Here is a 25,041-nt window from a genome sequence, read left to right on the forward strand (position 1 = left end):
TTAGGACGGCTGCGCAAGAGTTGGCTGCAAGAGTAAGGGCTGTGTGACAGGATGCGATTCCAACCCCCCCACCAAGCAAAGTTGACCGAGGGCACAAGGATCCTGTTGTCTACAGACAACAGCAATTACAGAAAAATCAGCTGCAGGGAGCGACTTGATCAGTCTTTTAATAGAAAAAAAACCAACGATCAACAGTAGCAACACACATCTCTCGGAATCCAAACAGCTTTGAGCTTCAGTTCTTCACCTTTGGAGGTGGCCTGTGTGCAGAAGATAGGAGATTGGGGATGGGGAGTCGGTGTCACGGCTTGTCATCATTTTGGGGGTCCCCAGAACCATGACACTGCTGCTGCTTGGGAGGGAGATCTCTGTCTGGTGGATTACTGGGCCCCTGCTCACCTGTACACACCCACAACCACAGCGTGGTCTCTCTCATAGGGCTCTAGGGTCAATTGCTCCTGGGGCTTCATGTTCTCCTGCTGCATCTTCTTCACTTCAGAGGCAAACACAGCCTCAGCTGAGGCTGTGGAGTCAATGCAGTTGGCCTACAGAGGAGGAAGGATTTGTGATCTGCAGCAGGGAAATGGGCTGTTTCCCTTTTTTAGTGCTTTTTAAACCAGAAGTATGCTTTCATTAGACATTCAAGTGAAACCCAGGCTTTGCAAATGTGGTCAAAGACTTAACTGAATTAAGTTTTAATATGGTTCTAGCTGAAGCAGGATGTTCCTATTTAAAAGTCAGTGTTTAAATTTTAAACCCAGCTTTTTGTTTCCTCTTCTTCTTCCTCTTGGTAATATTAGCATGAAGCTGGGAACAATAAAGGTCGCAAAAGGCTAACAAATGATAAATCTTATGAAAGGCACATAGAGGAGTTTGTATCTCAAATTAAAACATTTTGAAAAATGAAGTCACCACTAATCTATTTCCCATTCCATGACAGGATTTGTTTGAACACTTCATATATGTTGATTAATTTAATCCTTCCATCAATCCTTTTTAAAAAAGGGCTAATATTTCTATGTTGCAAGTGAAGAAACTGAGTCATAAAGGTTAAATAACTTACTCAAAGTCACACAACTGGAATTCAAACTCAGATGGTCAATCTCAGCAATGATATACATGACCACCACTCTCTTGCTTCTTTTAGTCCAAAAGATACCTCCCTGGGATGCTGCCACCCCATCTTAGATTCCAAGCCCCCGCACCTTAATGGAAATCACAAAGTGTCCTCCATTGCGCAGAAAGGTGTGGGCATTCAGGGCCACAATCCGGGTTTGGTCTGGCTGGGCCACATCCGCAAAAATCACATCCACCATTGCTAAGGAGAAAAGGCAGAGTTGTTAAGGAAGTTAAAGTTGGATCCACCCAAGATCTTCCCAGATCCTCCCATGGGGCCTATGCTCCATCACCAGCAGGTTCCTGGAAGATTCTCCCTATTTCCAGTCTCAATTCCTTCAAATGATACCTTTCCCTCCACAGTGCCCTGAGATGGGTCTGAAACTGACGGTCACATCACTCATTCAATCCTCCCAAGTGGTTGCCACCTACTCTTGTAGCCAACCCTAGGCTGGATGTGGGGGACACAGGAGTAAGACCTGGATCCTGGCCTTGAGGTGCTCTGAAGTCTTGAGGATGCAGACAGACACATCATCAAAAAGGCAAGTAAGGTTAAAGGCAAGCGTGGGTACAGGTCTGTCAAAAGAACTACAGGACAAGGGAGGGGATGACTGCGTGGGAAAAAATACACAGAAAAATGAATGGAATGAAAATTTTTTAAGGCAAAAATGAATAAAAAAAAAGAACAGGTGGTTTAATGAAAATTGATTCTTTAAAAACCAGGAAAAGCGGACAGCAAATGTTCTTATCAATTGCCTCTGGGGGAGATTATAATATAAAGCTTTCCATTTTTGTACTATATTTTGGAAAAAAAATTTAATAGTCATTACTATTCAATAGGCCCCTCTGGGCCAGGCTCACTCAGCTTGTGCTTTCTGGGCTAGGATCTCACCAGACAATAAGGATCCCTGAAAGAGGCTTTAAAAGAAAATATAAAAGGGCTGGGGAGATAGCTCAGTCAGTAGAGTGCGTGCCTTGCAAGCACAAAGTCCTGGGTTCAATCTCCAGCACCGCAAAAAAAAAAAAAAATTAAAAAAAAAAAATTAAAAATAAGGAGCAATATAAAGATTAAGAAGAGGGGGAGACAAGACTGATTTTCCCAGGGCATCAGATACCTGAACCCCTGAAGCAGGGTTGCGAACTTCACTGCCTCTCTTGGTTCCCCTCCCCACTCTTCCACTCCTGTAGCCTCGAGAGGCCTGCTCACCCAATCTGACTCCATCTGAATCTGGGCTCCACTGGCCTCTTCCAGGAAGCCTGGTGTGGCATGCCTTACCTGCCTTGGGCCACCCCCCAGACCCCTCACCAATGAGCATGCGGTATTTGTGCGGATGCCGAGCATCTTCGATCACGGGAATAATGTTAGTCCTCTTCTTGGCCAAATTAATGAGGTCACGGCCAGAGCGGTGAGAAAACTCAACTGCATAGACCAGTCCATCCTAAAATAAATCCAATAATAACCAACAATCTTGGTCCTCATCTATGGAGAGACTACTTTGGGTCCGTCAATTACACATAGCATCACTTCAGACCCCACATCAAAGTGCGACTGTTCAATTACTGTTATTACCACACTCATAGTCCACAAGTGTAAAGTGAGGCAAGAAGTCACTGGCCAAGAGTCATTCAGTTAGCAGCAAAGCTATGCAATCCCAATTTGCCTGATGAGAGCCCAGGCTCCCAAAAGACTTAAAACGGGCAACTATAGCACAGAGATGAAGTAACCAGAGCTAAGAGTATTTGAAATAGGTCAGGCACTTTTAGGAATTCTCTTATTTACTGTCAAAACAACCTCATTCTCCAGAGTATTAAACTGAGGCTCAGAGAGGTTAGGTAACTTGCTGAAAGCCACTTCATCTTTAAATACCCAAGAGCCTGGGGTTTTTAACATGCCTATACTCATAAAAATGAACAAGAGGTCAAGAAGTGAGATGCATACGTGCCAGGTGCCCTCTATGGGAAATGGATACACATGAGAAATGCAAACTGGACACCATGAGAACTACTGGTTATTTCAAGAGAAACTGGATGACCAAATTTTGGGGATATGAATCTCACCCCCAACCTCCCATATGGGGGATTGATTCCAAGGAGTTTTATTACTGAGCTGTATCTCCAGCCCTTTTTATTTTTTGAGACAGGATCTTGCTAAGTTTCCCAGGCTGGCCTCAAACTTGACAAGGCTGGTCTTGGACTTGCAATCCTCCTGCCTCAGCCTCCTGAGTAACTGGGATTACAGGTGCGAGCCATCCCGCCTGGCAGGGGATGTAAATTTTTAAAGAAGGCAACAAAACCAAATAGTCTGATATCTCTACCCCAGTTTTGGGTCCCACTAATGCTGGTCACTCCATGCCCACACCTCCTCCCTCAAGGTCAAGAACCCAGGAGTACGGCTGAATGAGTATCTGCTTCAGGTTGCTCCGCTGACTTCAGGTACTGTGACAAAAGGACCTGGCCCAACAACACAAAAGGTGGGGAAGCAGCCAGGCTCCACTTCAGGCTGGCAAAGAGGAGGTGGCTCTTCCCTCCATCCACCTGTCTACCTGTTCACTCACCGGGCCTACGATGTCTGAGACATGAGAGACGGTGGTGCCCGAGGCTGCTCCGAGGTAGAGCACCTTGGCCCCTGGCTTTATGTGGATCTGGTCCACGCCACCGAGGATGGCTGCTGCCAGCTTGGAGCGAAAGGGGTTCCAGGCTCGGTACTCAATTTTGTCATCTCCCTCCTAGGTCAAGAGATGAAGATGGAAGTCAGTACTGGACTCTTCTACAGGACCCCATTACCCTTAACCCTAAGAACCCTCAGAAGAAATGAGCAAAAGAAATTGCTATACAGGAACTGAACATGGATTCCCAGCAGTGAACACAACGGGTATACCCCTGCCTTCTCGTGGATGTGGCTGACTTGGTGAGAAGAGGCAGCAGGAGACAGTAAACAGAATAGAATAATAGTAAGACCTGTGCAACCATCATTTTCCGTCCCAGCACCTGTTTATGCCACTCCTAGTTCCAAGCACAGGACACAACAGTGAGGAAGACTTTGATCCTGCCCTTAAAGGATTAAGAACACACTGAACTAAACACAACCTGGCATGTTAGGTAGTGACACGTGCTTAGAAAGAACATTGAGCCAGAAAAGATGTGAAGTGTGGGAAACATGGCAAGGAACATGTGACAGTGAGAAAGGCCAGGAAGGCTGGAAGATGACTTCTGAATCAGACCCGGAGGGCAGAAGGAGCCATGGCTGCTACCTGGGAAGGGCGCTCCAGGCAGAGGGAGGGCGAACAGGAAGGCCCTGAGCAGGCCCATGGCTGACCACGGAGAAAACGACACAGGAGAGCAAGGCAGGGGAAGGGCGGTAAGGGCTGCTTTTTAACAGACAGGGTGACATGAGCCTGCCCTGTCAGAAAGACCAGGTGATACCTAACCAGAGATGCAGAAGAGAAGGAAGCAGCTTTGCACAGAGCCAGGAGAGGGCAGAGCGAGGCGGCCAGTGTGGCTGGGGGAACTTGGGGGGCTATGGAGGAGACAGGGGTATGGAAGTTAGAATGGGCAGGCCACAGTGAGGACTCAAGACTGCCACCTCAACAGGGAGTCTTGCGAGGTGTTTGAGGAGGGGGTCACTGTTGAAAACACAGCAGGGTAGGGAGACATGACCGCTGTGACACCATCCGCTGGGCCTGGGAGCTTGGAGAGGGGCCCAGTTCTCACCGAAATGGAGACTCTCTTCTCTCCGTACACGGATTCTCCAGGGACCAGATTCTTGGTGACAAGTGCATCTTCCTTTCCACGACAAATGAAGACCCCTGGTGAGGGCAGAGAGCAGGGCTGAGGGCTCAGCTCCGCCCTGCCCTGTCCTGGGGCCGCCTACCACGCTCGCTCACCCTCATGGCGATGAGGTTCCACCATCACATTCTTTCCCGACTGGTTTCCTCTTTTTCCGCCCCGGCCACGACCCCGGTTGCCACCAGGCTGGAAGCCTCCACCTAGGAGGGACAGCTGTAGTAGGAGAGGGGGACCTGCAATCTCCTCCTGGAGGAGCAGGAAGGCCCCTCCACCCCCTCTCCAACTTCACCTACCTCTTCCTCCTCCTCCTCCTCCTCCACCACCTCCTCGGCCACGGCCTCTAAAGCCTCCACCTCGACCTCGGCCTCCGCCAAAGCCCCCTCGGCCTCCACCACGACCACCTCGACCACCTCGGTCACCAAAGCCCCCTCGGCCACCAAAGCCGCCCCCACGGGGACTGAAACCTGTGGTGGAAACAAAGACAGGAATCAGGGCAATGAAGCTTAAAAGACTAAATAGCTCTTTACCTGGCAGTCCCACTCAGGTGGAACACTGGAGGAGCAGGTGCCCATGTACACCAGGACAGTGTCCAAGAATGTCCAGGCGCAGGCAATGCTGAACAGACCTAAATGCCCATTGCCAGAACGGTCATGTACAACGGAGGAACGTTCATAATCAACAATGAAAATGACCCTCCGTCACACACCACAGACAGGTAAGTCTTAGAATTATAACGTTAAGTGAAAAAACCAAGTTTGAGAAGATCACGTCCAGCCCAATATTCTTTTTGTGAAGGTCAGCAACAACTAAAGTTAACGCCACACAGTGTTGATACGTGGGGTAACTGCCCCTAGTCCCCGCCCAGGAGGGGAGGGAATCATAAAGGCGAAATCATGATTTGGGTTATTGATTAGGAAGGAGTTATTAATTATGGTGTAGAGATAGAGGTGGAAAATGAAGAGATGCAAACCCTGCCTGTGAGTGCACTGTGGCAACAGGGTCCCCAAGATCCACCTAACCTTGCATCTGGAAGGAAAGCAACAACCCCTAAACAGAGGGCAGTTTAGCATGATGCTGAGCCCCGCTAACTCTTCTCCGTGCTTCCAAGTTTCCAACATTCTTCCCAGCTCAGGAAAAAAGTGAGGAAAAAAATAGGACGCAGTTGTGCACATCTGTAATCCTAGCAACTCAGGAGGCTGAGGCAGGAGGATCACAAGTTCAAGGCCAGCCTCAGCAACTTAGTGAGGCCCCAAGCAACTTAGTTGAGACCCTGTCTCTAAATAAAATATAAAAATGGCTGGGGATAACGCTCAGTGGTAAAGCACTCATGGGTTCAATCCTCAGTACAGAAAGAAGAAAGAAAAAAAAAAAAAAAAAAAAAAAAAGGGAAAAGGGCCCAAAATGTCCTCTAAAAATGGGCAACCTTCCACAAGTGGTTTAGGGATTGCCAATAAGATCAGAAAGTTTAACAAAAAATGGATTTGGAGAGATTTTGTTTTTGTTACTTCACGACACAGCAAACACTGTTCACAAAGTACAAAACAATGCATTAAGCAGGCAGAATTCTTGTGCTAACCAATTCCATATTTGACTTTTCTGTGATGATTTAAAAGCTTTGAAGTACTATTCTGAGTCATCACAAGTTCTTTTTTCTTTTTGGTGGAACCCAGGGCCTCACATATGCTAAGTAAGCCCTCTACCACTAAGTTACATCCCCATTCCTCTTTTAAAGTTGTATTTTGAAACAGGGTCTGGCTAAGTTGCCCAGGCTGAACTCGAACTTGTGATCCTCCTGCCTGACTCCAGGGTAACTGGGATTACGTGCACAACCATGCTGGACTTGAGAAACCACATGGGTTCTTAAAGCATAGTTAGTTTGAAAATTACTGGTGGTTTAATATTATCTCATGACATAATTTTTCAATAAAAAACTTACTGAAGTTTTTCTAAAGGTACATTATATTCACACCCTGTCAGTTTCATGCATTTAAATGGTATTAAAGATGAAACCATAACTTTATTTTTTTGTTTTCTATTCCTTAGAAAATGTAACTTAATAGCTATTTCTAATTTAAAATTTTTTAAAAATCAATAGTTAAATGTTCCAAATTCCCAAACCTGTCACCTGGAGTTACTTTGTATCTTCTGCTCCCTCTGCAGTCTACTTTCCACATAGCAGCTAATGGTTGATCTTTTTAGGATGGCAAATCAGGTCTCATCATTCCCCTGCCCAAATCCCTCCAAGGATTTTCCATCACAACCAACAACGAATTCAAAATTCCTTTCCCTGGAAGCCCCAAATCAATGAGTCCAACCTGTGGCGAAATCCTTGAAACTTAGAGATGCTGATTTAATTGTGTTGGGCATGAGGACTTTTTAGAGCTCCCCAGCTGGTTCTAACCTCAAGTCAGACCCACCAGATCAAGAATCGGACTTCTGCTGACTTCTCTCACCTCAGTGAGCCCCACAGTCTTCCCACCAAAGAGCAGTCCAGCTTCTAAATCTCCAGCATGTGCAGTTCCCACTGCTGGATTCCTGCAGAGAGTAGCACAGCTCCCCACCCCCAGTGTATTCAGGTCTCTGATCAAATATTCCTGATTCAGGAGGGCCTTCCTGGCTGCATGACCCTTACCCTGCTTTATTTCTCTTCATATTATCATACCTGCAATTTGAATACTATCACTGCTACCTCCTTCACTAGAATTATGCTCCAAATGCACAAGGATTTGTTTTAGTTACCGAGGCATCTCCACCACCGTGCGTGCACAACATCTGGCACAAAGTAGTGACCCAATAAACATCAACTGAGCAACTGCCTAATGACTGTTAAGCCCCTGGGAACTGCCTCAAGGAGAAAGCACCTTCTCTTTTTATTCAGAGAAAAGGTGATCAGGGCTGATGAGGAAAGCCCTGGTCTCTCCCCCACATCTGGAGGGAGATGGCCATGACATTGCCATTCATGACCCTAGAGAGAAGGGGAAGGATCATGATTATCAGTTCCCACCTCATAAAGTTGTAAAGATTAAATCACTTAATACACTTCACATAATACACAATCTGGTACACAGTTCAAACTGAGGGGAGAAGTCACCTCTTCCCACTCTGTAGCAGAGAAGCCCATGAGTCTCAACCCAGACCCAAAAAACACACCTGGCAAGGACCGGCATCTGCACAGGGCGCAATGGGTGCACGCGTAAGCTTTCAGTCCGGTACTCAACATATCCCTGTCCACTTCAGGTTCTGGGGCCCTCAGAAAAAGGTACTGAAAAGGACTCACTCCTCAGAAAAAAAACACAGGTTCACACACACTTTCCAGAAAAGTTCTGTGTTGGGGCGGCCTCCAGACCCTCTGGTTTAGAATCTGCACGTGTCCCACAGCTTCCCCCCATCTCAAAAATGGCACCTCCAACCTTCAGTTACACACCCCAAGCCTTAGTGAGACTTCACTCTGCTCAGACTCCCGCACAATCTGTCAGCTCTCTCTTCAAATTATATTCCCAAATCAAAACGTTTTGTCACCAAGTCCACTGATACCAATCTGGTCCGAGAGTCACATCATCTCCTAGGTCTAGGGAACAAATCCCCACTGATTTACCTGCTTTCACCCCTTGTTTCCACACAGATGCAAAAGAAGGACCCCTTTATAAATATCAGTCACTGCGTCTAAATCTCCCAAAGGCTTCCTCTCTCGCTCAGACTAAAAGCCTTACTTAAGAGCTGACTCCAGACAGTTTCTACAACTCCACATTTTACCCGGTGATAGGATAGAGCAAAGCTGGGTGGCGCATCCTCCCTTCCTTAGGCAATCTCAAGTCCAGAGGACGCCTGCAGGATCACTAGGGTCTCAGGATACACAGCTTAGCAAACCTTCCCTACTTCATGAGACTCCCGGTGAAGAGAAGGGTAGTTCATGATGGAGTATGTGGGGTGTGGACCCACAAAGCCCTTGTGGATTCCTCTAATCTCTCCATATCTGCACACACAAGAAGAAAACAAAACCTGTACTAGAGAAACAGACCCTCTAGGCAATGGTGGAAAACTCCCCAAACTTAGTGGAACTAGTTCTCACACTGAAGGAAGGTGGGTGCTAGCAAGCCTGATTTAGGAAGCTCTCAAACACTAGGGAGAGAAACACTATCTTTGTTCCCCTTGAGACAGAGAAGGATAACAAAGTCAATATGGTAAGTCAAGCACAAGCACTGTACAATTTTCTTTTTAAAAAAATTACTTCGCTTAATCCTAACAGAGTGCCACTTTATTGATGAGAAAGCTGAGGTTCAGAAAGGGAAAGCCACTTATCCAAGGTCACACAGTAGGCTAAGAGAGTGAGTCCGAAATGAACACTGAACTTAGTTCCTTTTGTCAAAGCCAGAACTCTCATCATTCCATCATCAGAGGGAATGAGTGAGGCAGAGTCATCAGAGTAAAAAGGTAAATAGAATAAATAAAAACTACTCATGTTCTGTGACTACCCTCCCTCCACCCGCTAATGCTGGGCTTGCTTAAGTTTCTCCTTCTGCAGAGTTGCGAATCCTAGGCTCCTAAATCTCCACTCCATCTCTGGGGATCCGCCCCCCGTGGAAGTGTAGAGAGCGCGAAAATGGCAAGAGAGGGCCGCACACTACCGAGCGGTGGTTCTCATCCACTCCGGCCCACTCAGAGGAGCTAGTCTGGGAGGCAAGAGGATGGTGGTGGCGCTGGCGACAAGGGGAGCTTTCCAGACCCAGTTCCTTGTCCCAAGATCAGAACTCTCCATCTTCAACCCAAGCCAGATTCCCCAAATCCATGCCCAGATGCCTGGATCCAGACTCCGGTTCAAGATCCTCAAGTGCCGCCCCGGCCCAATACCCGATATCCCTAAAGACCGCATCTCCTAGACGCCAAGACCCCAATCCCAGGACCAAGACCCTCGACTCACGACCGAAGCCAGTCATAAACCTTCAGACCGCCTGAGGTCAGGATCGATCGCGGGGCAGAACCAGGATCACCTCCCCACACGAGACTGGACCCCAGGCTCAGTCAGAACTCAGGCCAAGGCCCCATCCCTCCGATTCCGGCCTGGCACCCGGATTCCCGCCGTCTCCCGTCCCTCAGCCCGAACCCCAATGCCGGCCCGCACCTGGCTTCATGGCTAGCGCCGAAGTTGCGCGGATCGGGGAGTCGGCGGCGTCCCTAACTCCACGAGTCTGGAGCTTTCGCACGTGGAAAGGAGCGCAGGCGCGCGGCGGCGTATGGCCCCGTGACGCAACCACGCAGCCCCGCCCCCTGGGCTCCGGCCCCGCCTGGAGCTCCGCGCGGGCGTGGTAGGCGGAGATTCTCGGGCCTCTCTAGGCACCTCTTCCAGGCCCCGCCCCCTCCACTCGCTGTTAGCGCTCAGGCTGCGCTTCCGGTATCCGGCTTCCCTGGTGCGCACACTGGCTAGTGAGGACTTTTACTTTTTTATTTTATTTTTTTCCATGCCGGGAATTGAACTCAGGAGCGCTTAGCCACTGAGCCACACCCCTAGTCTTTTTTTAGATTTTATTCAGAGACGGGTTCTCGCTAAGTTGCTTAGGGCCTTGCTGAGTTGCTGAGGTTGGCTTTGAACTTGAGACCCTCCTACCTCAGCTTCCCCAGTGGCTGGGATTACAGAAGTGCGCCACCCTGGTGGGCTTCAGGGCTCTTACTGAGGCCCCCATGCGGACTGTACTCTCTCCCTCTTTTCTTTGTTCCTGGCACCCTAAGGCTCCCTGTACACCCAATATGCCTTCCCTTACCCATTTCCACCCCAAGAACAGGCATCTTTTCTGGGTTCACATTCATACCTTCGAAAAGCATTTACTGTGGACCTCGTATGTACCAGATACTATAAAAGTTAGGCGTAGTGGCGCACGCCTTTCATCTCATCGACTCAGGAGGCTGAGGCAGGAGGATTGCAAGTTAAGTCCAGCCTTCTTATCTTAGTGAGGCCCTGTCTCAAAATAAAAAAAATAAGAAGGGGTGGGGATGTGGCTCAGTGGTTAAGCGCCCCTGGGTTCAATCCCCAGTTTAAAAAAAAAAAAAAAAAATATATATATATATATATATATATATATATATATTTTTTTTTTTTTTTTTTTTTTCAAAACTGGGGGATAAGATGGTCAAATCTATTCTGGATTTCTAGGAACTGTGCAGTAATTCAAATGGATCCAGTTCAGGATCGTATTACCTATTTCTTACAGAATTTACTGTTGTCTTTCTAGTTAATTTTTTTTTTTTTTTCTGAAGGACAAAATTATTCAGAGAACAGTGCAGATTTGGACTGCCAGCCCTCTTTCTTGGAATCCTGGCACTATCTCCTGGTTCCAATGTACTTTACCTGCCAACTTGCTCTGTAGAGCTGAAATTGGCATTTTCAGCAAGTAATTAGTGAGTGCCTGCTGCTCTTCTGCTAGGGACACAGTGGTGACCGAGACAGCCCCAGGCCCTGCCCTCCAAGAGCTGCCTGGCCAGTGCAGGAGACAGACTAGCTCCTGCACAGTGTAGGCCCAGAGCACCTGGGTTGGATAAGGGAGGCACAGGCAGACAGGGTAGGGCTGAGGGGAGAGAACCACTTAGGACTTTTGCTGATACTCCCCATCATCTCAACTTCCTCTGAAGCTTCCTTTGACCTTCTGGCTCTAACTACCACGTGTTTTCTCCTGAAGATGGGGCTTCCATGCCACCTTTCCAGGCAGGGGGTTTATTCCCCGTCCACCCTCATACCCACTGGATAAGACCCTCCTAGCTCCTCAGTGTCATTTCTTTCTTTCTTTTGTTTGTTTTTTGGTACCCAGGGATTGAACCCAGGAGTGCTTAACCACTGAGCCACATCCCCAGCCCTTTTTTATATTTTATTTAAGGACAGGGTCTCGCTGAGTTGGTAGGGCCTCGCTAAGTTGCTGAGACTGACCTTGAACTCCTGATCCTCCTGCCTCAGCCTCGCTGCCACCGGGATTACAGGCATGTGCCACTGCCTCCTGGGTATCATTTCTAATCCCTTCTCCTTCTCCTCCCTAAGGAATCTTTGAAGTTTCCCTAGCCACTCTGTAGCACCTGCTTCATTACTGCCAATTCCATCCACTCCCAAGCCACTTCTGCTCTTTGTAATTTTAGCTCCCACAGGATTTACTGCTACCTACACTGCTCCCATCGTTATTTTTCATGATCTCCAAATCCATATAGATGGTCCTTCGACCATTCTGGCCTCTTGGTGCCTTGACCTCCTCCCCTCCTGTGTTCCACCTGGCCCGTCTGCCCTACGGTGGCACTTAGAGCTCTGCAGAGGTCAGGCATGGTGGTGCACACCTGTAATCCCAGTGAAAAGGAGCCTGAGGCAGGAGGTTCACGAATTATTGGAGACCTGCTGGGGCAACTTTGTGAAACCCTGACTCAACATTTAAAAATTGGAAAAGGGCCTGACTGCTCTTGCTCAACAATCCTCTGTGGCTCCCCATGGTCTTCAGAACAAAGCTGCCACTCCTCAGCCTATTTTTCCAATCCAGGACCTGGCCATATCTCCAGCCTCCTTTCTCACAGTCCCCTATCTTGTGCCAAAACAACCCTCCACCCCATCCCATCCCAAATGCCTGTTTGCCTGCTTCATTTGCCCAAACTGTCCCCTCTTTAGTAGTATGCTTTCTTTTCTCCTTCCTCCTCCATTCTCAAATAGCCAAAGCTGGTCATTTCTTTCTGACCCTGTTGAAAGGCTACATCCTCTAGCCCTGCCCTGCCACTGTGGGGATGCTCTTTGTCACTTTGAACCCCTTTAGCACACTCTGTTCCCTTCAGAGCTCTGGCTACCTTCTACACTGGTTAAGATCTTGGGTTTTGGAATCCCATCAACATGATTGTTGCTCCCATTCCACTATAGCCCTAACTGGTGCCTGGATTGCAGCCTGGTAAGACCCTGAAGCAGAGACATGGCCCCAGACTTCTGACCTACAGAAATTGTGAAACAATAAAAGTGTTTTAAGATAATAAAAAAAAAAAAAAAAAAAAAAAAAAAATTGAAAAGGGCTGGGAAAGTGGCCCAGTGGTAAGGCATTCCTGGTTTCACAGTATCAAAAACAATAACTGAAAACCTTGTGCTGAGGACACAATGGTGACTGTGATAGCTCTGGAGATCCCAGCCTGCTGAGGAAGAAAGAACCTATGTCTAAACAGTGACAGCTCTAAAACTATAGCCCCTACGGGATCTCACTTCAGTGCCTCTTGTTTTCTGTCCATTACCTCCTATCGGCTCTACCTTACTCCCTCTGAGGTGAATGCTCCCGCTGATCCTTCCTTCCCCCCTCCATTGAGCTGACTGCCTTCTCACTGTCCCTCACCCCACTGGGACCACATTACCTTTACCATCCATCCAGATTCCCCATTCATCACTGTCGCCACCGTTAGCACAAAAAGACAGGGCAGGTCGCAAACCTCACGAGTCATCTCAGCTGAGGAAGGGGACGCAGGGATGAAATGGTGCTGGTGAACCCACTTTCCTGGTGGAAAAATGAGCCACTCAACGAAGAAAGGGGCTGGGTTTATACAGGTTGTTTTGAGGGGTGGTCTAGTGAGCATACCAGTTTGGGCACTCAGGAAACAAGTGTGCGAGAATTAAAAAAATTGTCCCTGCTGGGCACTAGTTCCACTTGGAGAAGAATGGAGGGTCCGGGGTCTGCGTTCAGTGCTTATCTCTTTCCCTTCAGGGTCCCATTGTACTGTCACTGAGAAAGGATGTATCTGGGGAAGGATGGATGCTTTGGCTTCCTTTCGAGGGACTGTTCTGTCACTGGGAAGGAATGCGCTGAGAAAGCTATCAGTGTGTGGCTTTCTTTTTCGCTCCCTTTCTCAGGCCTCACTGTTTTTTTTTTTTTTTTTTTTTTTTTTTTTTTTTTCATTTTCCATATCTTATAGCCACACCTTCGTTCCCATCACCAAGCTGGGTTGATCCCACCTCTCCAGTTACTCTGCCCCAGCACCCTGGTTGTTGAGCGTGGACAGAAGAAAACCACCTGACCACGCTGGCTGGTTCTTAACAAAACTTGAAGCTACTTTCTGTACATACTGTCTTCACTTCTTCTCATCTTTTCTCTTGGACACATTTCAATCACACCCCCCCCCCCCCCATCACTCCACCAAAATAACTTTCTTAAGATCACTAAGGACCTCCATGTTGCTAAAGCCAATGGTAAATTTTCTTCCCTAATCTTATTTATCATCAGTGACATCTGACACTCCCCCTTGCTTAATATGCTTTTTTTTTATTTTTTCATTTGCCTTTTAGAACCTCCCACATGCTTTCCTAGTGCCCTCTCCTTCCATTTTTGACTTGTTGGTTGAATTAACACATTAAATCCTCACTCCAACTCATTACATCCTGTCCATAATTCCACTTTAAAGAAGAGGAAATTGAGTCAGAGAGAAAGTTAGTGCATTGCTGGGATTATGAATGATGAAGTCTCTCCTTCGTCCGATCATTTGTCTTTTCATCCATCCATTCCTCTAAACATCCATTTCCACATCCTCCTATTTCCGCATTCACCCTTTACCCAATCCGGTCACCTGTGTCTTCATCTCCGCATGCATCTCCACATGCATGTACCCATCCTCTCACCCCCAATATTCATGTCCCAGATTTCCCTCCTGTGCTGGGAGGAAAGTTGGGGGTGAGAAAGAAACATCAGCGTGCGGCTTGACTTGAGATATTTATTCAGTGCTCTCACATTTGGCCTCAATGGCTCAGCAAAGGGGTAGAGCAGGGTAGGGGCACATAGTGCATCCTTCAACCTCCAGAAGGGTCAGGTCTTGAGGTCTCCATTCCTGATGGATGACTGATCAGTCATAACTGCAAGAGACAAACACTTAGCACCTCCTCTTGCAGACAAGCCCCACCCAACCTGCCCGCTTCCCGTGAGGATCCAGATGCTCCTGCCCCCAAGAAGCCTGGCTCCCGCTCTACAGCCCTCACCATTGGGAGAAGTCCTTGGCTTTCCATTTATCCATTCCTGTCTCCTGGGGCACGTCATTGGTCTGGTCCCCGTCAAAGTTTCCACAGGCCCCACAGAGCCTGCCAGCATGGTCATTGCCAACCATCACAGTCAGCTGCCCGTCGGTTTCAAGTCGGACTTGGACCCCTCCCTTCTGGTGGACTATAATGGCGCCGTCGGGTGTCTGCTTCACAGACACAGATGTGAACACGACAGCTGGGAGATCCACTCGGAGACCATTCACCTGGTAGTGGGAAAACATGGAGGTGAAGCCAGAGCCATAGAAGAGCTGGGGTGTTATGAAGATGGAGGCTCCAAGCTAGAGAACAAGGTGCTAAAGCAGAGAGGCAGGTGCTGAAAGAGATGAACACCTGCAGACATGCGCTCGCTGGAGGAATGGTGCATGAGAAGACAGCTGGGGGGTCTGACCGGATGGGCAGGAGGATGGAGAGTCGATGGGTGAGAGGGACTCAGGGACCCACACGCATCCCAGGGTCGCAGGGGAAAGCACTTTGGCCCAGACAGATAAACAGTCAAACCCCAGGATCATCCTGCTTGATCCTAGTTTTCAAAATAAAAGAAAATTTGAGTCCGTTACTCGTTTCCTAACAAGAGCAACTTTAGTTTTGTAATGCTGAAGTCTGAAGATAAGGACTGATCTTAACAAATATAAGAGGAAATTTCTGTCTCTTAGTCATCAGCTGCAGACTCAGTAACCTTGTGAGTTTCTTCTTTAAAGAACTGTTGTCTATTTGGTGGATGATTGAATCCTTCTAAGGTTAGTCAGATTCCCTAACATTAGTTTTTCCAAAGCAACTTCTTTGAAAGAGATGTTTCCTTTTTTCCAAATGCCCTTGTTTGGGGGGCCTTCCTGTCAGATGATTGGAGAGACGGGTAGATAAGATAGGAAAGACAGACGCAGATCTGATGGACTGATGCATGAATATGTGGGTAGAAGGAAGGAAATAGGAAGAAAAATGAAAGAGAGGTGGAAAACAGATGCTGGAAGGGAAAAGAGAGGATGCAAGCAGAAGGGACAGGTGGAGACTCCGTAAATGGAAAGTTTCGTCAGCTGCAAGCTTTGTTTGCAAGTGTAACAACTGGATCCGAGTCATTTCCCTTTACCAAGCACAGTCTGGCACAGAGGGAGGAGGGCTGAGTTTTTTCCCTCTAGCTGCCAGGCTCTGAGCTGGGTACTGGGAGAAAACTGGCCATCAAGATGGTGAGGGTCCCCGCTCCCCTAAGGCCTAGAGTCCAGTGAGGCTGAACCCCTGGGAGTTTTCTTCTTGGGAGTTTGGTATGTGCTAAGCAGAGGCTGCCTAGGTGATCAGCCTCCAATGAAAACTCTGGTCAAAGAGACTCTAATGAACTTCCCCGGAAGTTCCCCTGGAGGATGACGCACGTCCTGCCTGATTGCAGGAGGGGAGAACTCGGGAACCTTGAGCTAGGTTTCCTGTGGACTTCGCTTGGTCTGTCTTTCCCCTTCATAGGTGCTTTGTACTCTTTCATTGTAATAATTCTCCAGAAGTACAACTATATGATGAGTTCTCCTAGTACATCTCAAAAGCTGGCCATGGTCTTGGGGGGAAAACCCTGACGGTCATGTGACCCCCAGACTGACCAATCATAGCATTCCATCCCTAAGGCCACAGTGATTGATTCCAGGGGTGGGCATGTTTCCAAACTGGCCCAGTGAGATAAAATCCTGGTCTTTAGTTGGATCAATTTCTGCTGAGGGAGCTAAACTGGTGGGGCATAGCTTGGGGAAGTTGGAGGGTTATCTTCCTATGAAAGGAAAGCCTGTCTAAGAATGAAGCTGATTTGGTGAACTATAAGTCTAAAAGATAGAGGTATAAATTCCTGATAATATTACCAAGGCACTGGATCCAACCACTCCTGAGGTTCCATCTGTGGATCTTCTAGTTATGTGGGCCAGTCAATTAATTTTTTGCTTAAGGTAATTCGAATTTGGTTTTCTTGCAACCATTAGAGTCTGGATTGAAACTGATAACTAAAACTAATAAGTTACTTGAGTGTGTTTTTGCTTTTCAAGAACTCAGCCCTATGGAAGGACTAAGTCTGAAATGTTGAGACAAAGACAAATTCAGAGACCAAACTATAGAGACCTTGATAAGGAAAACAGCAAGGCCACCAGGGAGCCAGGAACGTAGAACACTGCACTAGAAAGAACAAGGGCCAGGGAGATACACCCACCTGCCATGTCCCAACTTACCCACACGCCCTTGCCTGGGGTCACGGTCACCATACCATTCTGGAAGAAGATGTGGAATTGGCTCACAGCTTCAGGGTTTTTATGGCAGGGCTGGACATTAGCAACCACACGGTACCAGGGGATGGTTGGCCGTAGTGCTGGGCAGCGGGAAGAGATCTCGTAGACACCAGGGGAGCCGAAGATGCTGTTGGCCCCATCGAAAGTGGTGATGTTGGCACCCAAGGAGACGGTACAGACACCCTGGGCAATCCGGCAGTCCCGGGACCCTTCCTGGACCTCGCAGACATGGCCGGCTGGGCAGCCAGCTGCCTCACAGGTCAGACCAGTGCTGGAGGAGCAGGAACAGCGCTCACTGCAGTCCGAGGTCAACAGGGAGGAGTTTGTCTGTGCACAGAAAGGGGCCAGGTTAGGGTGGTACAAGGGACTGCCGCAATGGCCACATACCCGCAATCTTCTGTTCATGCAGTGATTTTGCAGTGGACTCCCATTAAGAAATGGAGTGTATTTTCCCTACCCATGAGCCTGGGCAGGCCTTAAGATTATGCTTTGTCAATCAAACACAGCAGAAGCAATGTTATACCAAGTTCATGTCTAGACCTCAAGAGACCTGACTTCCCACTACACCTCCCACTCCATCTCTATCTCAGAACCCTGCCTAGTCACCATGAGAATAAGCCCAGGCTAGCTTACTGGAGGATGAATGACCACATGGAAGAGAGAAAACTCTCAGCTCGGGCTACCTGTTAGGATTTGAATATGGTTTGTCTCCCCAAACACATATGAGAGTTTAGATCCCCAAAGGCTTATGTTAGTGGTAAGAAGAGGGTGAAAACTTAATCCAAATGGTGGAAACTTTGTAAAATGATTAGATTCAATAAAGTCACTCAGGTGGAGCACCCCTAATTGAAGCCTGGTGGCTTTATAAGGAGGGTCAGAACATCCATTGACAGAGATACACATACACTCCTGACATGATGGGATGCAGCCAATGTGGGCCCTTGCCAGAGCCTGCACCATTGCTCTTTGGACTTCCAGCCTCCAAAATTGTGAGTGGAACAAACCTCTTCTCTCTATAAAGTAGCCTGTCTTAGGTATTTTCTTAAATTCAATGAAAAGTTGACTAATGTACCACTGTAGACCAGTCACCAGCTGACCCACCAGGTGACTACAGATGCAAAAGTGAGATCAAGGGACAGCCAGAAGAACTGCCCAATCCAAACTGCTATCGTAGGCTTACAAATTAAATAAACAGGTGTTGTTTTAAGTCACCACATTTTGAGGTGATTTGTAACCCAGCAAAAGCTAACTGATACAGGTAAAGGTGGGCACTGGAGCTATCCCAGAGACCTAGTACCGACACCTGTTTCCAGAACACAGAGCCCTGGAAATCCACTTCCAGGAACTAACTGTTGTGGTTTTCTCCTCCGTGATCAGCTGCTCTTCACCTCATTTCCAGCCTACTCCTTATTCAGATCCTTCACTCTCTTGCCCAGGGCTGGATCCTCAGACCTTCTCTCTCTCTCTCTCTCTCTCTCTCTCCCTGTCTCTTCACCTGCCCCCTCCATTCACTACCTGGTGATTTCATCAAATTTTATGGACACAAAATAGTGTCTGATTCTCAGTGGGACCCTGACCCAGAGAGGGGTAATTATTCTAATAACATTACAAGGACAAGCTGGCACAGTGGCGCACACCTATAATACCAGTGGCTCAGGAGGCTGAGGCAGGAGGATATTAAATTCAAAACCATTTCAATAAAAGCAAGGTGTTAAGCAATTCAGTGAGACCTGTCTCTAGATAAAATACAAAATAGGGCCGGTGATGGGGGCTCAGTGGCTGAGTGCCCCTGAGTTCAATCCCTGGGACCCAAAAATAATATAAAACAAAATAAAATAACATTACTGGGACAACAAATGAAATCTGAATAAAATCTACAGAATGTTAACTTGAATGAATGTTAACTTGAATGTTAAATGAATATGTTCCTACAGACATATTCATTTATATGGATCATATAAATGAATTTCTTTCATCTGAGGAATACATGCTAAAGTATCTATGAGTAAAAGGGAATTTCATTTGCAACATTTCTCAATTGAGAATTGAGAGAAAATAATGGTATATATTTACATACAGAGAGAAGATGATAAAGCAAATGTGGCACAAAACTAGCAAAGGAAACCCCTCCCTGGCAGGTGGGCAGGAGTGCTTTGTACTATTCTTAAAATTTTTCTTTTGCTTTTTTTGTACTAGGAATTTAATCTGGGGGCACTTTACCAAGCAGCGACATCCCAAGTCCTTTTTTTAAAAAAATTAATCTATTTTGAGACAGAGTCTCACTAAATTTCTGGGGGGCTTGCTAATTTGCCAAGGCTGACCTGAAACTTAGGATCCTCCCATCTCGCCCCCTACAACCTCTGAGCTGCTGGGATTACAGGTGTACACCACCACACCCACCTTCTTATAATTTTTCTTATGTTTGAATTCTTCAAAACTAAAAGTTTGAAAACTTTGAAAGAAAAATGTCAACGTAATGAACAGAATAAACACAGTCATTCTTCAGTTTCAGGACCCCCACAGGACAGCAAAGCCGGTAGCTGTTCAGGTTCCTTATATAAAACGGCACATACTACCTACGCACATCCTCCTGCATACTTTAAATCTTCTCTGGATCGCTTATCACACCTGGCCTAATGTAAATGCTACAGACAGAGCTGTCGTACTGCATATGTTGTTTAGGGAATAAAGACAAGAAAAAAATCTGCACCTGTTCAAAACCGATGCAATTTTGTTTTGAAATATTTCCTGTCTGTGGTTAGTTGAATCCATGACGTGGACCCTGCATGCAGGACTGATGGCACTATCTATATTGATGATGCCTACATTTCTGTCTGTGGGCCATGCATCTCTCCCGAATGCCAGATGCACACATCTAATAAAACTTCCATCACAGACAGAGGGCACTGGGCTGGCATGAGGAAGCAAAGGCAGAGGGGTCAGGGGTAGGGTAGGGAGGTGCAGGCAGAGCGTTGGGGTGGGATGAGGAGGCACAGGGAGATGACCTAGCAGAGGGGTTTCTGGATGGCTTCTGGCAGGCGGTGAGACCCAAAGGAAGAGTAGGATTTTGGATCCACTTGCAAGTGCTGCGAGTTAAAGCCACTTGCCTTTTCTGTGTCACATTTCTTTATTTGTAAAATGGGGGAATAGCAAGAAGAGAGAGGCCGAAGGAGATTTTGTGACCCACACAGGAGAGGAGGAAGAGATCAGAGTGGTGTGGCCACAAGCAAGGAGTGCCTGTGGCAGGAGAGGCGAGGATCAGATATGCTGCCCTGGAGCCTCCAGAGACAGTGCCACCCGGCCAACACTGAGACTTCAGCTTGGCGATCCTGCTTTCTGACTTCTGACCTCCAAAACTGTGGAGGAATTTATTTTCTCTTGTTTTAAACTACCAGGTCTGGGATAATTTGTTACAGCAGCTGCAGGAAACTAATACAGGTTCTCCGCATGGAGTCACTCAGCTGGGATATGATGCTCGGTCCTCTGTCCCCATCCATGAGCAAGCAGGTCACTGTAGAAGCTCTGAGTCTCCCTGAAGCTCCTCCACTCACCCCTGCCCACCTCAAGTCCCTGCTCACCGGCAAGTATTGGCCATTGTAGATACAGCCGCAGTCTCGGGCAGGGATGCAGACGCCCTGGGAGAGCAGGAAGCGGTCGTCACATTCGCAGCCCTCAAAGCAGCGGGTGGTGCAGCCTGTGAGGCCTGAGAGGGCTGCACAGGAGCCCTGGCAGGAGTGTGTGCAGATGGAGTAGTGGCTGTGGGCGGGGCACTCGAGCGCTGCAGAGAGAGGGGACAGGGTGGGGTGACACCTTCAGGATGGCGAGGGTACTCATTGCCCAGGGCTGGGTGATGCTGAAGACAGATGATGAAGACAACTCTGAACTTTGTCCTACAGAGCTCACATCTGGTGGCACTGAGAGCAAGAGCCCCAAGTGACCGTGTTGCATGGGGAAGGAGAAACAGAGGGATCAGGGATGGGATGGGGAAGTACAGGCAGAGGGGTTGGGGGAAGAGGGGGAGTGGGACTGGGCAGACACAGGAGAAAAACAGGGGCCATGAGGACCCAGGGACACACCCAGATTAAGGCCTGGGCTCTGGCTAAGCCACTGGAGGCTGGTGCGGTTGCCCTGCGATGGTCACTGGGGTAGGAGAAAGAGGGATCAGCTTTAGGGAAAAAATTCTGAGTTCAATTGGGAACACAGCAGGTGTGAAGGATGCTGAGGACACTCAGGGGAAGATTTCTAGGAGGCCACTGGACCCCTGGGGCTAGTAGTCAGGGGACAGTTCAGGGTTGGAGATAGACAGTGTCCACTGTCACCACTGGGGACAGATCCAAGGCTATTGGGTATGTGATGGCCCCAGGCATAGGTCCTTTCCTGAGAAGACTAAAGGCAACAGCTCTGCTTTGACCCATGAGGGGTCATTACCTTGTCCTAGAGAGTCTTGAGGGAATCTGTCCCTTCCTTGGGGATTTGAAGGAGAGGTCAAGTCCTGTGTGGGAATCTCATGGCCGTGGCATTGTCTTGGGGGCTTGGGATGAGCCACAAACTCAGGCGTGTGTGTGGACTCCTGACCTTCCCAACCCTTCCTCAGAGGCCAACACAGAGAGAGCTGGACAGAATGCAGGGAAGAGGTGGAGGTGAAGTTTGAGGTGAGTGGGCCCCTGACAGGGGTCTGAGGAGGCCAGTCAGAGGAGTAGGAGAGAAACTGCAGGGGCTGCTGTTGGGGGGCTGGGAGGAGCCCTGCAACAGGGAGGGACCCTTCCCTAGCCACAGACAGAGAAGGGACCGGTCAGGCCTCCTCTGAAGGGCCCATGGATACTCACGGCAGAAGCTGTCTGTCCTCCAGGGCTTCACAGATGAGCCAGAGGCCTGACAGGCTGCTGTGTAGGCTGCCAGGCTCCGGCAGAGGACGGCTTTGTCACCCTTTTGGGCACACATGTCGTACACACATTGGCGGAAGTATTCAGAGGGTTTCAGCACCTCGTGGCAGGCCGCGAAGGGGCCGTGTGGGTCTTGGAGCTGCCCACAGGCCTTGTTGTCCTCATAGGCTTTGGTTTCCTCTGCCAAGCACACAGGGCAGCCCTGAGACCCACACCCCTCAGAACAACCCTCCTGGGAGGAGTCGGGGTCCCTCCAGGCAGTTCCAAAGGCCTCCACGCTGGAGGCCACTGAGCCAGTAGGAAGGACAAAGTCGTCACTCCAGTTGCCATTGAAGTTCCCACAGAGGCCACAGATGCGCCCATGGTAGGAGCTGGGGATGGATATGAGGACGTGGGCGTCGCCATCAAAGAGGAGCCGCAGCCCCTTGGTCGTCTGCAGAATCATGTTTCGGCCTTCGGCGGTCACCCGCACGTGATCCACAGACACGGGCAGGGCCACAGCCTCGCCATTCACGGTGACCTGGATGGAAGGGTCAGGTGGGTGAGGCCCCCCCCCCCCCACACTCCCAGGTGGGGAGCTGTGTGCTCCTCAGGGTAGAGCTGCATCTCCCTCTGTCCTACTGGGGTGGGGTCAATGTCCCCCTCAGCCCCTGCAGGGTGAGGTAATGGCTCCCTCAGAACCCGCTGAGTGGGGCTGTGTGCCCTCAGAACCCCAGATCAGGGTCATGTCCACTCACCTGTGGCCCTTGAGCCAGGCTCACAACCTGGTCAGCCACAGTCACCCTCAGGCGTTGGGATTCTCCAGACGATGCGTTGTTCTTCTCAAGCACGATGGAAAATTCCTCATCACCAGGCTTGCGCTCGCAGACTTCAGCCAAGACATAAGAGCAGGAGCCATGCAGGTCATAGACACGTCCATCGAGGGTGACATAGTGGATACCTCCACTGGCCAGGCAGCGACCGCAGCCCGTGGGGTGACAAGCCTGGATGCCATCCTCTATTCGACACTCCTCGTAGGGCCCGCAGTCTTCGCCCTCCTGGCAGCTGACCTGGCCACCTGGCCCGCACTCACAGCGCCGCTCACACTCGGGGCCGGGGTAGAAGGCCGCGCCCAGTGGGTAGTAGCGGCCGTCATGGAGGCAGCCGCACTGGCTCACGGGCACACAGGTGTCACCACTCAGCACGAAGCCGGCATCACAGACACAGCCCTCACGGCAGGTGGACTCACAGCCCTCAGGTGCTGAGAGGCTGGGGCAGCTCACTGGGCAGGAGTCTCCACAGAGCTCATAGTGGCTGTTGGCAGGGCACTGGAGAGCTGGGGGGACACACGGGGGATGAGCTGGGCAGGAGCAAGGGTGGGCAAGAGGAGGCCCCTGGTGGGAGAACCTGCTTAGGTGTGTATGGTTGGGCTTAGGGATCTGATCCAGAACATCTGGCAGCAGGACTCAGTGTGGGTCTCAGGTGTGTGGGGGAGGGGCAGCTCAGACCCAGGTGTGTGTTACCTGACCAAGAATTTTTAAAGACCAGTGGCTGCCCGGTGAATTTGATTATGTTCATCTGAGTGGGATAGGATTAGAACCAAATGGTATCTAACGGTGTGAATATGACTGGGGTATGGGGCCAGATGTGCCTCGGGGTATCAAGCTGTCTGAGTGGACCTAACTTCGATGTCTGCCATGACCAGGGGCATCCACAGTGTCTGACAGGGCATGTGCATCTGATTGGATGAAGCTGACTGGGTAAACTTGAACCAGATCTGCTAGAAAGGAACTGCCCAGGACTCTCTGACTGTGAGCTTGAATGAATCTCCCTGGAGCTGTGTCAGAATCCTGATTCCATCTGGGTTTAACTGCTCTGGGTGTGTCAGTGTATAATCTAGTTAGACAGCACGGAAGCTATGTGACCAAATTTGTGCGATTGGTTGTATTCTATTGTATAAGACAACTCAGGGGCATCTGAACAGGTATGTAGCTCACTAGATCTTTCTGATTGGGGTTCCTGGCTTCGGGTCAGCTGCCAAGTTCATCTGACTAGGGTATCTGAGTGCATGAATTCCTCAGAGTGTACTGGACTCTGGGTTTCTGCCCAGGTGTATCTAACTGGGTCCAGTCCCTCTCTCGCTACCATGTCTGATCTGGTGTATTTCAGTGTGTGAATTCCAAGGAGTCTCTCAGGAGATACCTGACTCAGGGGAAGAAGAAAGGCCCCGAGCCCAGTGGAGGCAGGAGGGCGCTTAGAGTCCTGGGAAAGGGGTGGGGGCGACTCCCACTATGTGGACTATGTATGGATGGGTACTTACGACAGAAATCAGGCTTCCTCCACTCTTCGAGCTGCGCCCCAGCGGCCTGGCAGGCTGCCACATAGGCGGCCACAGCAGGGCAGAGGCCTCCCGGGTGGCCCTGGGCCTGGCAGGCGTCCAGCAAGCAGGCTTCAAAGTACTGGGCAGGTGGTATGAGGCTGTGGCACGGTGCCAGCGGGCCGTCGGGGGCGGAGATCACGCCGCAGGCGTTGGGGCCACCAAAGGACTCCTGCTCTTCGGGCGTGCATGGTGGCGGGCACGGCCCGGGCACGCACTCCCCGCAGCCAGGTTCTCCTCCCACCTGCCAGCCTTCGGGTTTCCCACCCACCGCTGTCAGGTCGTCCGCGGGATCCTTGTTGTAGTTACCACACAGGCCACAGAGGGCGCCCGCGTACGCCGCTGGCACGCGCAGGCGCACGAAGCTGTCCCCGTCGAAAGTCAGGGAGAGCCCGAAGGCCGTGGTCACCACCACGTCCGCGCCACTCAGGTACGCATGCAGGCCTGAGTCCATCTGGAAGGGTAGCGCCACGAGCTCGCCGTCCACCTGCGGGCGTGGGAAGGGGCGGCAGTGAGTGGAGCAGACTCGGGGTCTAATCCTATCTCCACCACATACTAGCCGTGGAACCCTAAGCCCTGAATCTGCCCTAAGCATCTGTAGACATGTGTCATTGGCCCCTGTGGCTACTCTGA

The 25,041-nt window shown here is 49.5% G+C and overlaps 2 protein-coding genes across 2 annotated transcripts in view; both read right to left on the minus strand.

The window, feature by feature from the left end:
- Positions 1–149: 149 nt before the first annotated feature.
- FBL (fibrillarin) lies at positions 150–10,134 on the minus strand. The gene is made up of 9 exons (XM_079119541.1): positions 10,022–10,134; positions 5,196–5,366; positions 5,001–5,102; positions 4,828–4,922; positions 3,672–3,842; positions 2,423–2,555; positions 1,206–1,318; positions 400–545; positions 150–260 (listed from the first exon to the last, which is right to left on the minus strand). Exons 1-9 carry the CDS (start codon positions 10,029–10,031, stop codon positions 236–238), a joined length of 966 nt encoding a protein of 321 aa, XP_078975667.1. The 5' UTR covers positions 10,032–10,134; the 3' UTR covers positions 150–235.
- A 4,482-nt stretch (positions 10,135–14,616) lies between these two features.
- The window catches only part of FCGBP (Fc gamma binding protein), a gene marked incomplete at its 5' end in the record, with an annotated part of 35,754 nt that continues 25,329 nt past the window's right edge, over positions 14,617–25,041 (minus strand). Inside the window, 7 exons of the mRNA XM_079119536.1 lie at positions 14,617–14,737; positions 14,861–15,123; positions 17,113–17,496; positions 20,748–20,947; positions 21,996–22,572; positions 22,790–23,367; positions 24,352–24,895. Coding sequence (XP_078975662.1) covers positions 14,728–14,737; positions 14,861–15,123; positions 17,113–17,496; positions 20,748–20,947; positions 21,996–22,572; positions 22,790–23,367; positions 24,352–24,895 — 2,556 coding nt within the window. The 3' untranslated portion in view covers positions 14,617–14,727. The remainder of the gene's footprint in view (positions 14,738–14,860; positions 15,124–17,112; positions 17,497–20,747; positions 20,948–21,995; positions 22,573–22,789; positions 23,368–24,351; positions 24,896–25,041) is intronic.

This window comes from Sciurus vulgaris (genome assembly GCF_902686455.1).
Source record: "Sciurus vulgaris genome assembly, chromosome: 17".
Lineage (NCBI taxonomy): Eukaryota > Metazoa > Chordata > Mammalia > Rodentia > Sciuridae > Sciurus > Sciurus vulgaris.